The sequence below is a fragment of the Excalfactoria chinensis genome, chromosome 1, assembly GCF_039878825.1.
Source record: "Excalfactoria chinensis isolate bCotChi1 chromosome 1, bCotChi1.hap2, whole genome shotgun sequence".
Classification (NCBI taxonomy): Eukaryota; Metazoa; Chordata; class Aves; order Galliformes; family Phasianidae; genus Excalfactoria; species Excalfactoria chinensis.
The window spans coordinates 177,759,857-177,777,821 of record NC_092825.1 but is presented as its reverse complement, the minus strand read 5'-3'; the positions used below and the strand labels follow the sequence as shown (position 1 = coordinate 177,777,821).

Below are 17,965 nucleotides of genomic sequence, written 5' to 3'. Positions count from 1 at the left end.
ACATGAGCTTAAGCTTTACATAATCATTGTAAAGAATAAGAACTTTGTAAAAATGCATTCCAGTACTCTAGGAAATAAATATTCTATGAGAAAAATAAGTAGCTAATATATGCTGAGCAAAGTAGTTTGATTATTTACAAACCCTGTGATCCTCGCAGCACAGCTCTCCCTGTTACGGGGCTCTCTCATAACGTTGGTTGATAAGAACTCCTGTTTTCTGCAATGGTATTGGCTCGTGCCAAATTAGGGGTGTGAGCTCATTTCACTGCAGATATTCCTCTTCATAGTAAATAGATAGATAGATAGATAGATAGATAGATAGATAGATAGATAGATAGATAGATAGATAGATAATAAATAAATAAATAATGCCCAATGTTGGTTAAAAGTGAATGCATAGTCTCGTACTCTTAAACACCAGAAATTCTTAATGATAATATAGAACCGGTTTTAAAATTTAAGAGAAACAGGATTCATTCTAATTTTAGGTAGAAAGAGGTGGACTGAAAAGAGAGTATTTATTCATCCCTTCATAGCATTTTTGCTTGATTTGCTAATAATTACTTGTGACTGGTAGATGTTCCATACTGAAAATATACTGAAATAAAGTACTGCAGTGTTAATTCTCGTAAAGTATTTCTCCCTTGTTTGTTCTTCCTTGAAGGAAAAATAACTATACCACAAGTATTTATAATCAATAACACACTGAATATTATCGAACTTAATGATTTTTCATTTCTGTTAAAAACCCTGTGGGCAGTTTAGCGTATATTAATACCAGTTTACAGCTTGAAAGGAGTAGATGGTATGCCAGAGTAATTTCCAGAGCAGTAATAGCAACAAATTCTCCTCATCCCTGAAAAACAAACTGGGAAGCAAAAGTACACAACTAAGAACCATATGCAAACATAATGAAAAATCTGAGTTTGGAACATGTCCTGAGTAGATGTCTCTATGTACTTCCAGAAAGGCCAAGAGGAAGAGAATCCCACAGGTAGAGGCCTTCAGCTGGGACCTTTCCCTGAAATGGAATGGACTAATGCACAGGTGAGAGTAGTGAACTGAGCTGTGGGGATGAAAGTGAGGAAAGGAAATAGTCTCTGGACTGCTTCATATTTTTGCCTTTATTTATTTATTTATTTATTTATTTATTTTCCCTTCTTAAATTGTTTTATTGAACACCTCAATAATTGACAAGATTCTGAGGCATAAAATTTTTGCCTCAGCTACACAGCAGTTAAACTGAAAATATGTTTTTTTTTTTTCTCTTAAGAAAAAAAGATTTGGCCTCACCTGACTTTTGACATCTGATCAAGTCAACACTATTGTCATGATAGTAAATGACTCTTTCTGATTGCAGTTCATACTGGTTTTGTATATCTCCTGTAGATTGAGGTAGATTGTGTCCTAAAAATGATTGTCTTTCTCCACTGTCTAAACTTCTCTCCATTGCCTACACATTCTTTATAGTCAAATAACAGTTATAAATGCCTAGATGTTAGATATCTCATATGGTGAGGAAAATTTCAGTTTTATCTTTCTGAAACGTATTTATTTTCTGTTGGCCTAGCAGTGATACAATCAGTTTATGAGCCGTAGCAGGCAGGACCAACCTGGGATATAGAAAAGGAATATTAAGTGTACTTATGCTGAATGTTGCTGCTGTCATGGACTTGGGAAACCTGACAGATAACAGCACTGATGAAGATATTTCTTTTTATCAAAGAGTTTTTTCAGCAAAGGAGTTATCATTGAAGTGATTACAGTTTCCAATTCAAACAAACAATGAAAAAAAGAAAAAAAAAAAAAGCCAATAACTCTATTGCATGAAGATACAAACCTCCACACATTTCTGTTATCAAAATATTCGATTTGGTTTATGCTGCATTTGTGTTCTCAGCTTTCAGTGTATGACCTCCTGCTATTATCGTAATAGACATGAGAGAAACTTGATATTTTGGTTTCTTGCCAGCTGGGTCCTTTGGAATCTCAGGAGGAATAGGAGACAGGTTAAGATTTCAGGATAATGCGCACTAATGGGTTATTTCTGGTAAATGTAGTCTGCAGTGATATGTTGTTGATGTCCAAATTGCTATCTTTTGATTTCAGAGTTAGCAAGACAAAGGGATAAATAGACAGATGATCATTCTGAGTGACCCTTGCAGAGCAGTCTGCCAGGTGGATATCAATTTACAATGACTAATGATGTTTAGGTAATTTTCACAAATAATAGAGAAAAAAATATGGGGCACTTCAGGTTGAATTCCGTGTTAAATATAATGAATAAGAACTCTTACTGTCTGTGTCTTAACATTCTGTTTCTGCCTACTATGATTTTTAAAACAGTCTAATGAAATTAATTGCTTGGTTTATTTTGGGTGCACATAACTAATTCTTACTGCTTTTTTTAACGCCTTCTTCAAAGAAGAAAAATGAAGATAGTCAGTCACTCTTTAATTAATCGTGTCATTTATTCACACAAAGATGAACAAAAAGCTGATACCTCTTCAATACTGAGTGGCACACAGTAGGAGGCAAGTGCTGTTTGCTCCTTAACAAGCCCATATGGTAGTAGGAGATCCAGTGTCCCTACCATGCAAACAGCACTGAATCTTTAAAAGCATGTTAAACAACATCTGCTGGTGATAAAATAAGTAAATCAGAAAGCTCATTACTTGATAACTTTCACCTAAGAGCCATAAAAAAAATCAAGCTGAAGAGATATGTTAGATGATATTTTTGAAATTCCAGAGTGTGAGTATTATGCTATTTATTTTCATTTAAAAAAAAATTAAAAATATACATATATACTGCAGGGCAGGTTGGCTGGATGCCATCCTTGGCAAAAATATTAGCATGATTAAGGAATATTTAGCTAAGAAAGGAAGCATAGTAATAAATTTATGGTTAGAATAAGTTGATATCCAGTATAGGTTCAAAACGAAGCAACCACATTAGTTATTCATTTCAGGCTGTGAATTTGTTCGATGAATGTCCCTAAATGTTATGAAGGTTCTAGTAAGACATTTGATTTTATCTTATTTTATCTTATTTTAATAAATAACAGTATTCTTTATCAAAGTAATATTCATTAACGACTGATTAGCTGACGTTGGAAAATACCAGAGATGATAAATGGCCCTTTCATGGAAATACTGAGCGATAGTCCTCCATCATTCAGAACTGGCTGTAGACAACATGTTTGAATGTTAACTCAAATGATTTGGAAGGCGGCACAAATTCATGGATGACAAGATTTGTAGATAATGAAAAGATTTAAAAAACAGGAGGAGAGGAGGGAGCAGACAGATGGAGCAGTCCAGATACAGTCTGGCCTGGTCTGCAGAATCTATTCAAACAAGAAGTGATTGTTAACTGGAAGTGAAGGATTATACAGCCTGAGGGAAGAAATGTCACTCACACAGTGAGGGAACCCCTAACCTGGAAACAGGTGACTCTGAGGTGGTTTCAGAGGAAAGAATGGGCAGCTTAGCAAAGGTTTATATGATGCTCTTTTAATGTTAGACAATTAAGAGAAGAATAAGATTACAGGTGTATATGAAACAACAGTAAGATAATATAAATATTGTGCCAAGTCCTAGAGTCCATACCTTTAAAAATTACTGAATATGTATTTACAGAGAGAGAATAGAGACTAGAACAGAGGAGAAGTGCTCCAGAGAGAGACTTATCTCTCTCTCTCTCGTAATGACAGTGTATTTCTGCGGGCACACTGGGAATAAGGGGATTCTTTGACTCAGCAAAGAACAGAAGAATACATATTAGAATGAAGCCAAACTAGTGCTGGACAGGGCTTTTCAGCAGTGAGGATGCAGGACAAATTATGCTCACTGTGTTTCTGAAATAGATACGCACTCTTATTTGAGATACTTTTGTCAGAGTTATGAGCTGTGGTACATCAGGCTAAACTCAGTGATACAGCAATACTCTCTGTTTTGAGCCCTGAATCTTTTAGGCACCTGTTTGTTGGTTCAGCAGACTCAGCAAAATTTTCTCCAGTGAAGGAATGTGGGATTAGATGATAGGGCTGAGTGAGATTCAACTCATCTGACTAAGGCAGTCTATCATTTTCTTCCCCAGCTACTAGCTCAAATGAAGATATGTGGAATTGTATTACAAGGTCTAATGAGAGCATTTACTTTCATTTACCTTCCTTCCTGTGGATGAATGGAGGTTAGGAATGCTTTTCTAATTTTTCATTAAACTCAGTATGAGATCTGCGGTTCATTGCAAATTCGAATCAATTGAATGCTTCGTATAGCTATGCAATGAAATTTCAGTAGAAATTATTTCTGTTGGCCACTTACCCGAATAAATAAATAAATAATGAAATACAATGAAATAAATGATACTTGTAGTCCATACTTCTGTTATTAATGTCCCAGGGGGAAAAAAAAAAGTCAAAATATCTTAGGAATTACTTAGGTTCACTTTATTTCTCTTTTCTTGGAAGTATTCACATTCCCTTTTCCTTTCTGTGGGAGACAGTCAAAGGCTTTGCTGAAGTCTAGGTAGACCACATCAACAGCCTTTCCCTCATCCACCTGATGAGTCACTAGATCATAGAAGGACAGCAGGTTGGTCAAGCAGGACCTGCCCTTCATGAACCCATGCTGGCTAGGCCTGATCTCCCGGTTGTCCCACACATGCTGCGTGATCTCCCTCAAGACAATCTGCTCCATAATCTTGCCTGGAGGCACAGTTTTCATCTCAAAAGCTGACTGTATGCAAGTGGATTTTTCTGATTATAGATTCACTGCCTTTGTATATTCAGGGTCATATGTACTACTGTAACTTTTTAGATAAGTCCTCAATTAATTTTTCAGAAATTTACTATGTTATTACAGAATTGTAAACTCATTTCTTGGTGAAGAACTTTTGTTCAGAAAACATTACATGAGTATTACATCTAACATTGCCTGCAGTGCCTTATTATTATTCATAAATACGCATGAGCAGTAGAGAATCTGGAGGTATGTTTTATCAATTTGTTAGTCCTTCCTCTCATTGTGTCAGTTGCTGCTCCTTTGTGTTTTTTCTGCAGGACTTTGGCAGATCTTATTCAGGCAGGTTGGCTCACCACCATGAAGCTGATCTTTCAACCACACAACATAAGCAGAAACATTTGTTTCCTTTGAAACAAATGATTAAACTTCAAATTACTTAACTTTCTAGATGAAGTATTCTAAATATCTAGATGAACAAGCAAAGATTTTGTTTGAGCTTTCTTCTGACTTAAGTACTACTGAAAATTGTTGTTCTGGAACAGGAAGTTAGTGGGATGCTGTTGGTTGGCAACTCTTTCAAACTAGAATTCTTTAAATTTTGCAGTGGCTTCCATTAGCAGTTATCACTTGTACTTTCAAGTACTGCTAGAAAAGCATTTTAAATGAATTCTCAGTGTCAGCCCCTCCCTTCAGAGACTCATATTTTGTCTGAAATGATTTATTTCTATATTCCACTTTCTAACATGCAAGATTGTTCATCAAATCTTCCAGTTACTGAAACTGAACCCTTGAGTCAGAAGTAATCTTATATCTTCTATGCAGTCAGAAGCAAAGGTAACTGCTGCTTTTAATCCTTGATTTAGTAATTCTCACATAATTTCCTGCAGAGGCTTAATATTAGCATCTCGCCAACATTAAAGAAAGATGAATTTGCAGCTAATAGTTTTCCAAAAAAAAAAAAAAAAAAAAAAAGCAAAAACAATCAAACAAAAACTGATAAGAAATATTGTTAATATCAGTGTTTTCTCTCTCTCTCTCTCTTTTTTTTTTTTTTTTTTTTTTTTTCCCCATGTTATATGAGTAAAGTAAATGCTGCATCTTGAAATAGTTCTTTGCAGTAACTATTCCCAATGTTTTCCATTCCAGTGTGGGTTTAATTTACAGCAACCAAATTATTTGGAGTTTAATATTTTGTAGGCAATGAAAAGGTTGTTCTGCTTTTAATTGATGCTGTGACCTACATTTTTCCCCAAGGCAATACAGCAATTTTTCTGAAAAATTCCTGTTAATTATAATTGTATTCTATGGTGCTGGGTCAATTGTCATTTCCATTATATAAACTTTAAAAATTAGGGGGTTTTAGATCAGGTACTTTAAATCATGTTAGGTAGAGATTTGCCTTTGAGGTTGGTAGCTCAGATAGAACTGTTTTGTGAGACAATGGCTGCAGTCTCATAATCAGTTCTGTATAAAACTCTGTAAATTATGTCTGACCAAAGAGGTACCTGTGTTGGATATGTTGTTGATATGGCGCTTCCTGTGTTTTTGAGAAACAAAACCAGAATTGCTGAATATTACTGTCAACTCAAATTCCTATGTCCTCTTGTGGAACCGATGTGTGGTTATGACCATTGACTAACCCTGGTTTCTGAAATAAATTCTAACCTCACTACACCATTGAATAAACTCCATATTTCCGTGCAAAGGAAACCATGTTCATTCACGAGTGCTGTGACCCCTATACTAACTGCCTCATGGAAAAAGTTAGATACATTTTGGCAGCTTGGATGAAAGATGATTTACATTGGTGTAAAAATTAAACCTTTAAAGGAAGAGGAAATTTATTTCTCATCCTTAGCCAGTGAAACTGGAGTCACCAAATTTCAAATAAACCCCCTGCATTCCCATTCTTTCCTATGGAAGGTTATGTGCTCAACTAATAATACCCAAATATTCTATACTCTCTTGATGTTTTTCCCCTCATGATAGACTTGCCATGCTAAATTTTTATTTATTTTTTTAATATCAATTTACTTTGAATAAAGCTAAAGCACACTTTCATCATTATGTGATTACTTGAAACATCTTGGATTTCTTGATTACTGAGGTATGATGTTAGCTTAGGTTGGATATGCTCCATCATGACAGCTAAAAATAGTTCTCAACACTGAAAAACAGACCCCGAGTTTCCTGGGTTAAAGAATAAATAAATAAATAAATAACATTATAAATAATAATAATAATAGCTTTCACAGCCAGCAATCTTAATAACTTTACAATTTAATAGACAGTCTTTCCAATATTACGTAAAGCCATCATTGAACAGTAGTAAGAAGTTCAGAAACTCAGCTTCTGAAAACTTCAGGAGCCTGGAGTCTATCTGAAATCTCTGTTTTCTGGAACTTTTAAAAACCAATCAGATAATTTTCTTTAAGAAACATACGTTAGTACTTTTATTGCTTCTGGAGACAGCATCCTGATTAAATATTTCAAAATGTTGTTTATGATATCTGAGGTATCACCACTGCGAATGATGTAATTCTTTAACTTAAGTTCAGAAATTAGTCATTATATGACATGTAGTTTAAGGTAAATAACTATTTAATTGGAAAATCCTTCTGAAAAAGATGTGTGTTATAACTTAAAGTGTACTCTTCTGTGCCTTTACATTATATTGATTCTGGTTGCCTCAGTAACTTCTCAATTTATTTTTTTAATTTATTCAATCTCCACCTAATGGATGGAAATGATTTGTCTCACTGCTTCATACTTGCAAATCTTCAGCAATTCAGAAAAGAAGAAAGAATGATATGAAATATGAGCTGTAAAAACTGATTCTTTAATTTTATTTATAATATACGATCTTTCAGTAAATAGCCCAAGGCTTTTTGATTGTTTCTATAAACTGTTTTTAGGAGCTTTATTGCTACAAATGGAATTCTTTTTATATCTTATTTGAAAAAAATATTTCCCAGAGCAAAAGCAATCATGATAAAATGTAATCATTTCAGCACAGTTATGTTTCAAGGAAACATCACATTTTCCTTTTTTTGGCACAATAGAGAAATGCACAGTTTCTTGGTAATTTAACACCAAGTGCATGTACCCCTGTTAAAAAAAAAAATAAAAATACATGCCTTAAAGTTTTACCTGATGTTATAGTCAGTACCATATATATATAGCTTTTTTTCCAGAATGCTTATTCTGTGAATAAAAATATATAAGAATTAGTAATATATGGAGAATTTTACCAGATGAATAGAAACAGCTCTAAAAAAAAGAGTGAACTGATCAACTCTTATGGCCACAACTTCTACAGTGGAAGACTTTGTTCTGTAACACCATTTGCACCCAAAACCTCAATAAAACAAGAAAACATACAACACTTGAGTTAACTGGGGAACAAAGATATTTTTCTCACTTACAGAATTCAAAGGATAGTAGAATCACAGAATCACCAAGGCTGGAAAAGACCCCCAGGATCACCCAGTCCTACCATCCACCCATCACCAATAGTTCTCACTAAACCATGTCCCTCAACACAACATCCAAATGTTCCTTGAACACCTCCAGGGTCCAGGTTTTATATTTACAGCCTTACAGATACAAACATAACTCATTCTTTCTTCTTTTTCAGTATCTAGAGAGTTTCTGCCCTACCTAGTAACCTCTGTATACCTCTGTCCTTTTAGAAATATCCATTTATTTTCAGTGAACAAAATTTCCAGTGATCGGGTTCTCCAGTTTTTCTTATAAGTTTCATCAAAAGAATTGTCTTTCTTAGCTTAAATTCTCCTTCTGGATTCCAGATTTACAAAGCTCCTTTTGAAGACTTCTAAAATAATGAAGGAAGAGGTCCTGAGCCAGTTCTGTTAGCTTAGAAGTCAGTCCTGCTTCAAGCAGAAGTTGAACTACATTTAATCTGTTACTCAAAGCCCACATTGAAGATCTGTAATTTTACGATTCTGTGACTTTCACTGAAATTAATTATGGACTGACTTTGAAGGGTGAAATTATAGATTAAGGACTGACCACATTTTAAAATCCCAGTTCTAAGGACCCCTGTTTCTTAGCCACACTTCTGTCATTCTTAATATTTAGTATGGCTTTTACTTTCCTTTGTTTCATTTCCGCTTCTACAGTGCTAAGTTGCTTTTTATTTATCTATTTCGTTGTTGTTTTTTTCTGGGTACTTTGAAGCTGTTGGCCACTTCACTTTATTTTTGCCTTTTCTTCCCTTGATTCTGGCAAGTCCTTGTTGGCAGAAACAAGTTACAAACATTTTATATCATAATAATGTAATTGATGATGCACCTTTCCAATATTACTCATGTAATAAAATTCATTTTCAGAACTGAAATAAACAACAGAGATAAATTATCTATTCTGTAATAATCTTCACCTACAATGCAAATAGGAAGATCCTCAGCTTACACTTTTAAATTAATTTCCACACCAAAGAAAAGGAGATTTGTAGGGTGTTCCACAACCAGATATCAACTGCCATTCCTGGGGACTTGGTGGGAAAATGAACTTGCACAGGGTCTGGTTTTACTCTCCTTTTTGGGAATGCTTGGAGGCATTTAACATGTGCAAAAGGAGTAGGTTCAAATATTCATATGGAAGAAACTATGAGGGCATTTTTCACATGATTTTTGTATACCAGATGCCTGAGGACAAAAGGGTTGAGATTTCTTCCCTATATATTCTGAAGAATTTGTTAAGATCATTTTTGGCTCTACAAAACAGAGTTTATGGGGAAAAAAGTTCTTTATATTTGATGGATATAGGCTGTGTTCCTTACACCATGGGCTGGATCATCAGACTAAAACTTGGTTGTTAAATGCTGGCCACACATTTCCTATATTCTTATCCTGACTCTTCTGTCAGTAACTATTTTTCATTCATTCTACAGATGAATTAACAGAGCTCTCACTTGGCAATTTCAAGAAATAATGAGGAAAAAAAGCTAGATCTATTAGAATTGGCTAAATCTTACTCATTCTTACCCAGTAAGGAAAGGAGAACTGTAATTTGGGGATGATTGGAGCCTGTTATCAGCAGGTAGAAATTTTACCTATGTTTACAGAGAATAAAACCCTTTGCATGACTTTTGAAACAACCGCATGACTTCCTGAGTTCTTAGTCAAGATATTTTCTTAATCTTTTCAGTGTTTTCTGTTTGCTGCCATTATTTCAAGTAATTCAGCAGTTTAAATTAGATAATTGGTGATCAAATTCCAGCATTTCTCTATGAATGTCAGTGCTTAGACTGCTGGGAGAGAGGCAGCTTTTGAATGAGTAGTTGATCTTAACAAGTAAAAAGTTTCTTCTTATTTTAGCTTTCTAAAGACACTTTTATTGTTATTTTGAGCTTTACAGATCTGTTGGCATAGAGAATGAGCTGAGGTAGTGGTGAGTGGCAGTGGATATATTCGAGCAGAAGACAAAGGAGATATTGATGGCAAATTAGAGAAACATACATTAAAACATCCTGTGGGGAGACATCATATGCAGACCTGTGATACCAGATACCATACAAAAAGAATGAGAATGAAGAGTTAGAAAATGTTAATAAATAAACTATGGAAAAGGTGTATGCTGTTTTCTGAGTAGAAGATGTAATGTTAACTGATTAAAGTTCCTTCCCTTTTGCTTTTCTAAGTCTGTTTTGACTGTATGATATAGAAATGCAACAATAATCTGCAGCAAGGCTAAGATTGAACCACATCGAAAACACAAATTAGCTTTCATTCCTTAATATGGGAAAATCTCTAGAGAAAAATGTGGTCTGAGTTTTGTTACTGTCTTAGAGCAGATGATACCAACAAATTCATGGAAGAAGTGAAGAAATATTACTTCATATTGTGGCTAAAATCCTACACTGCTTATGCAGATGTGGTGTTATTTGAGAACTATGACACCAGAATCAATTATTGTTTTGAAGTATATTAAAATAGATCTTACTTTACACTGAGATATTGTTGATAAACACACTGGTATTTCAGTCCTAGAAATTAGTGAGACATGGATCTATCCTGGCTTACTCATTAGACTGGTAAGCACAGCAGAAATTCTCTACGGCCTAGAGTTGCATGTGTTGTGTAACATACTCTCTATATAGATCTGTCTTCATATGATGCAACTTATTTTATTGGTCTTTTTGCTTATTCAAATATGAATTGCTCAGGATAAGTAGTAGGCTATGCAAATATGGAGTCAACAGATTCATGTAAATAATTTTTCAAAAATCACTATGCTGACTATTTTTCCCATTTCTGCTGCTTATGAATTTTTAAATCTAATAAGGTAATTGCCATCTAACCTGAGTTAAATACCATCCCCTCAACCCTAACAATTATCTAAGCAAGTGTGTGTACTTATTTGGTTTCACGGGGTTGAAGAACACAAAGCAGATCTAAATCCTCATCTTTGCAGTATGCTATAACTCATTCCCTTGTCATATCTTTTTTTTATTTTATTTTATTTTATTTTATTTTATTTTATTTTATTTTATTTTATTTTATTTATTTTTTTTGTTGGGACTTTCAGGCTATCCCAATGTAATAAAATGGGCTATTGCAATATGTTCATAGAATCATAGAATCATTTGAGTTTTAAGGAACTCTTATAGGTGCTAGTCATCTTTCCCTTTCCTTCCCTTCTCTTCTTTTCCCTTCCCTTCCCTTTTTAATTTCCTTTCTCCCTTTGTCTCCTCAGAACAAAGGAATGGATTGAGATGTGTACCTCCACAGCTTGTAGATCATACTCAAGTTAGGCTGTCTCATTTCTTTGAGCACCTAGAATTTAAGTGGTGGAAATGTAAACGATGGCTTAAGATGTGACAGTTTATATTAGCTGAACTGTCAGCCATAGATAAGGGCCAAACAAAGCTCACATGTCAATTCCAGGTAGAACTAAAAAATATTTTTACTCTAAAGATGATTTCCCAAACATTTCTTTTGACCAGCAGTCTTAAGCATAGCGAAACCTTGTCATCTTTCCAGGATTTTTGTGAGTTGCTGAACACAAAATGACATTGCATGCATTTTGCATGCTGTTTATTGTGACTGAGTACCATAAATATGCATTACACAATATATCCTTAACAGGCCTAGGCAGTCTGTAGATCTAACAGCATAAAGCAGAGCATAATTCAGTGGAGAGAGACTGAAAAGTAACTTTGGGAAAAAGTGGGTCAGATCCATAAGGAAGACAGATTTTCTATTTGTTCATCACTGTGCTTTTGTTTATCTCAGGGATTTTTTCTATAAGCATGGGAATGTAGTTGATTTCCTCATGGAAGCAAGAAATGTGAAGAGAGAATTAAGAGGGAAGTACTTATTTGATTGTGATATTTAAGTTTTTAAATGCCTACTGTGCCTGTGGATGCTGAAGTACCAGGAATGTCAAATTATCTCTCTCTGGGGAATAAAGGATGACAATTACTGGTTAAATATGGATACCTGTTTGCAAGAGACACACTGCAAAATGTGTGTCATTTCTTTCACAATTCATTGTGATTAAAAGTAGATAAAACACATCTTTACACAAATAGTGTCTCATTGTCTCTAAAGGGAATTTAGCCTTAAGTCAGTTTAATTTCTTGAATCTTTTGCTTTACATCCAGACATATCAGGTGGCAAATGTCTGATCAGGAGTATGAGGGTCCTACAGATTAAAAGCCATATTATAATCAGTGAGTCTTTTTGTTTTTAAACCTGAAGGAAGAATAGTTTTGTAGTGTAAGCACAAATTTTTACAAGGTGCACTAAACTGGGTTCAGTGGAGTGTTGCTAAATAGTGCTGTTTTGCTAGTTTAGCTATAATGTGTTCACTTAAAATTAATCATCACTGTCACAAAACAATATTTTCATACTGTGCTGTGTAGAGAGAGATTAAGGCTTTCCAGCTGATGGCTAATTCATGTCTGGTCATTTGTTTTCATCTTGTATTTATGTGCTGACAGTAGTTCCAAGAATTTGGTAGAGAATTGCACTGACTTCAGTATTTACCTTGTGAATGCTGTGTCTTACTTGTCTTTAAATACATATTATGAAAATAGCAAAACACTCAGTATTCCATCCCCATATGAGTCTCCAGGAGGGCACTGTGTGACTGTGCCAGAGCCAAAGAAGGCAATGGCAGCTCTTTCTTGCCTGCCTGTATATCTCATTCCTCGAAATACTTCATCTGGAACACAACACCATTCTTGAGTTTTTCTAGCACTGCTAATATTCAGCTCAGTAAACAAAATATATATTTCACTTTGGTGATGGGATCAAGTAAAACTGACTTTGTACACTGTGAAAGGGAAGAGATTTTAAAAAAATCAATACTAATTCTGACATAGAATTATGTACTGATGCAGAAAATGAACTGCAATAAACCATTCCTAGCACTCAGAAGCAAGCAGATACAGGGATGGCTAATGAAAATTGTTCTAATAATTTGAAATGAGTATGTATCAAGCACAAGAATCCCACGTCAAAGCCACTGAAATATTTTGGGTAAATGAAGCTTTTATTTCTTTTATTGGAAATCTAATCAATGCCTTCTTAAACATATTACTTTTCCAGTCTGATGCATACTTATGACTAAAATTTGACAAAATCTTATCAATGGCTTTTTTGCTTACACAGGAAAATGGTATTTTCGAGTTTCTGGTGAGCTAAATAACAGTTTTTACATTGGTTATAGCTGAGCAGATGACCAACAGATTGACTTTGTTTTCACTATATGCTTAAATTTGCATATTCTGATATCCTTAAATATACTGCAAAATGCAGGTGTGTATATGATGGTGTCCCATTTTGTCACATAATACTTGTTAATATCCATTAAAATGTTCAAAGAGCAATACTCATCCTCTACTTTGACAAGATATCAAAGCGGCTCTGTAGCATCTTATGAGCAGCTAATTGGAAATTTCAGCTTGCTGTTTGTGTCATTCTGTCCTTTGAGTGAGATTTTGATAACTATGAAATCTCATGCTCCTTCTTTTTAATTCTTATAAGGAGCTCCAAATGCATCACTTCATTTTGTTAATACTGCCTGCTGATAGTAGGGAAGTTCATAAAATCCGCATACTAGCAATTCCTCAATGCATAAGTGTATTAAAATACGCCTAATTTAGTGCTGTTGTATTTATTGGGTGAATTTACACAGAAAAATGATTTAATATTCATCTTAGCGAGGATTTGAGTTTAAATTAATGGTACAGATTCTCAGTTTAATGGCTAGGCCAATTTATATAATATATCCAAAACTCTATGTGGTTCCCTGTTCCAGGCCATGGGAATTGTGAGATTATTGTGTATATCTGGGACAGCAGTGTGTATCCTGCCTTCAACCTCTTGAGACCATTGGTCTCATCATGATACAACCACAAACTCCCCTCTTGGTGCCACTGCCCCATAAACTGGGACTGCTCTTTTAACATGGATAATTTGGGCACATATGGCTGAGTAATTAATAAAATCAATCTCTGATATATTTCTATGGGTTACATGTAATTTTTCCATGGGCCAAAAGAAAACAGAATGTATAGTCTGGTACCCTGACAATCTTTGTGAAACTGGACAAAATTTCTTCTCATTTGATATGAGCTCTTTACTCCAATGATATCTTTGAAGTGGTCCTTAGTATCGAGAGTTATTAAAGAGAGAAATTTGTTTAATGAACTGTGCAGAAAGGAAGGATGTAGTGCTGCCAAAAGGAAAAAAAAAAATAAAAAAATCTTACAAGCAACTGGAAAAGTGGAAAATAGCATGAAAAGTAGAAACCTACCTTTAACTACACAAGTTTTCATTATACTGGCTATATTAGGTATAATTAGAATTGGGAACATGTATTCCATCAGACTCTTGTTTGTTTTTGGTGATGTCAAACATCATCCAGATGGTAAAGTGCATTTTCTTTAATCACCCCCTTTTTCTCTCACGCTTTTCTTGATCTGTATTCCTTACAGAGCCTTTATATTTATTTATTTATTTTATCCCCCTTCGTCCAATAAGGTCTGTATCCATAAGCTAGATATTTTTTATTTATATTTATTCTTATATGGAACAATACAAACCAACACTCTTCTATTATACCACTCAAGATGGTGGTGACCCACTGGAACACGCTGCCCAGAGAAGTTGTGGATGCCCCATACCTGGAAACATTCAAGGCCAGGCTGGATGTGGCTCTGGGCAGCCTGGTCTGGTGGCAGACAGTGCAGAGGAGAGTGAGGATCCTCAGAGTGAGTGTTGGCATGAGCCAGAGGAAGGTGTGCTTAGTTTTCTGCTGAAATGGCATAAATTTGGAAGCACAAATTGGAAGACGGTGAACTTTGTGTGTATTCTCGATCTCTCATCTTTATACAAATTCTTTTTAGTGCCTGCAGAGTGAAGAAACTCTTTGTGTTAATCTGTCTTCAGTAGATCCCTTTAAGGAACACACAACAAGCACAATAGGAAAGGATTAAAATAGAAATACATTCAAGCCTATGGTTAATCTGAGCATTAACTTTTATCATCCTTTTCATTAAAATTAAGAATTTTATTATCCTTATGGAATTTAAACCACCTCTTTGTATATCTGGCTATCTCATAGCATGCAGCAATACAGCCAAAATCTCCCTCAGCTTCTGTAAGGGAATGCATGCTAACAGTTGATGTCACCGGTATATGAGCTAGACAGTCATAAGAAAGTATACATAGAAAAGTTTTCCAATGCAGCTGACAGCTCTCTGAGGAAGAATCAATCAGCTGTTTGAACAGGTCCTATAACTCATAGAAATAAAGTAAGTGAAACTGCCAGGAAACTCGAGTGATGAAATTTAAATTTCAAATTAGTATTACTCAGGACTCCAGAATTAAAACTCCTTACCTTCCAGAAAATGCTATTGATTTTATTTTCAGCAGTGCTTGTGTACAGAAGTGCGATACTGTCCTTAACTGATAAGGGGACGATTTCTGCCTGCTGAATGGTTATCTTAATCTCCCTTTTCTCTGTAGCCATCCTTTCAAATCTCCCTGATCTCATAATCTAATAAATCTTCTCAGATGAAATTCAGGGGTTTCCCAACTTTTCACTGTTACAAGTGCCCCTTTCAGTTTGTGTAGATTACCACATAACCTATTACATCTAGTATATCTACCTATATTCATCATTGCAGGTCTTCACCTTCTTTGGTTCTAATCCAGTTTTCGCATGTGCTGCCCAGGCAGCACTTCATCAGAAAGCCTGTTTAAACAAGGTTGTAAAGAAATGAGTTCATGTGTAAGTTCAGCGATTTGGTGTCACTGGATCTTGTGGCTGAAGTGAAACAAAGGCACTATCCGAGCACTTGCCTGATCTTTATTCTCTACCCACCAACTAACAAGAATCTGTAGCCCAGGGGGTTCTATACAGGGCATAAAATTTAGTCATGCTTTCTTAAGCTAGCTACTTACAGTGGACTAAATTATACTTGTATTTCAAGGATAAATATTCACCTGTGAGGTATTTAGTCTTTAAAGGTTTCAGATGATAGAGAAGCCATCACTTCCTTGGGTGACTTATTCTGATGGCTGCTCTCCCCTACTATTAGTATGTGTCATGCTCCCATTGTAATGCTGTCTAGTAGCAGTTTGCAGTCACTGGTTCTTGTTATGGCTTTCTATGCCATATTAAACACAGCATTCAAATCACTTCTTAGTCATCAGACGGAGAGTTAACCACCTAGAGTTTTTTATCCTTTTATTGAAAGAATTTTTTTCCTCAGTCTCTGAAACATTTCTTTATTCACTTTGTTCTTGTCACCTGTTTTACAACACCCTTATTTAAATGTATTTAAATGTAGAAACTTGAATTTTATGCAGATTGTGTGTATCAAAGTTATGATATACTACACTGAAGTAAAATCACTTCTGTACCTTACTAGTGACTGGATTTTTCGCTCTTCAGAGATATATCTGGAGATTAAATCCAATTTTGTACTAAAATAAATTGGAGTTTCTCTTCTTGCCTAATACAAGCTCTAATCTATTCAAGGTACACATTTTCAATATTCAACCCCTTGCTGTAAGATTTACATATTTTCTTTATTCCTAAGTATATCTCTGAATAGGAATAATTTAATTTCAAATACTTACAGTATGAGATAGCCTGTGTTTTCTTTATGACCAGTTTAGAGAAATAGCCACTTCTAGGGTGTTGCTAATCTGATCACATATAGGCATTTGAAAGTACCTATTTCTCCTCCTTTGATTACTAAAAGTAGGTGGCTTTTATGAGAGGACTTACTCAAATATCCACAAAGTGGGATGTTTTATTTTGCTAGGTGAATCCCAGCCCTTCTGTGAGGAATCAACCTCAGCAGCCCTGCCTTTAGTACTCTCGACCATGGCAGTCCTTAGGTTGTCCAAATTATTCATCATTCAAACCATTTAGTGAAATGGTTCAATAGAGCAGGACATGCTGCTATAGCTGCAAATCTGCATTAGAGACATTTCAGTTCAAATCATGTTACCGCAATGTTTTTATATTTATCATCTATTCTGTTCCTTGTTGGATAAATCTATGTTTTAATGCCATTTAATAGTGCTAATTTTGTTGAGGTTCTCACGTAATGGCCTTTTAGAAATCTGAATATTTCATATTTGACAGTTATTTTTACCATCCAAAGTGGCATGGTCATCAATAGATGAAATCAGTTTTAGCAAGACCTGTTTTCCACAAAATCCAGAGCGAGCACTTAGAAATATATTTCTTTTATTGTAACTGAAGATCTTTTTTCCTGTGCCTTTCCAAATTTCTGAAGAAGGACCACATACAGCAGCACATTTCTGATGATGCTTGTTATGGTTGCTCTGCATTTTTATATGCTATGTTATGAAATACCTAAGAGATTAGCCTAAACATCAACTACAAACTGTGTATCTTAGAATTAAAAATCAGTAGAAACATATTTTGCTTGTCACTACATGTCATAATAACTAAGAAACTTTAACTGGAAAAAGTAAATGTATGATTCCATAATTAATATAACTATCTATAGAAGTTTAGCAATATTAATGTAGTTTTAGAGGCAAATATTTCTCTCTCTCTCTGTCATCTATGTATTTATTTATTTTTGCCATTTGAACGGTTGATGCATAATAACCATCAGCATGCTTCTTTATGAAAATAAAGCACAGTTATTCTGTTCAGATCATCTTTTGGTCCAGATGTACAAACTTTCTCTTTCT

At 34.8% G+C, this 17,965-nt stretch overlaps 1 protein-coding gene across 28 annotated transcripts in view; it reads left to right on the top strand.

Moving 5' to 3' along the window:
• The window catches only part of DLG2 (discs large MAGUK scaffold protein 2), a 981,657-nt gene that overhangs the window by 389,355 nt on the left and 574,337 nt on the right, over window positions 1–17,965 (top strand). For 17 of the 28 annotated variants that reach the window (XM_072326883.1, XM_072326882.1, XM_072326881.1 and 14 more), the window contains one exon: window positions 967–1,047. The exons of the other annotated variants lie outside the window; for them this stretch is intronic. In XM_072326883.1, coding sequence (XP_072182984.1) covers window positions 967–1,047 — 81 coding nt within the window. The remainder of the gene's footprint in view (window positions 1–966; window positions 1,048–17,965) is intronic. 28 annotated transcript variants of the gene reach the window in all.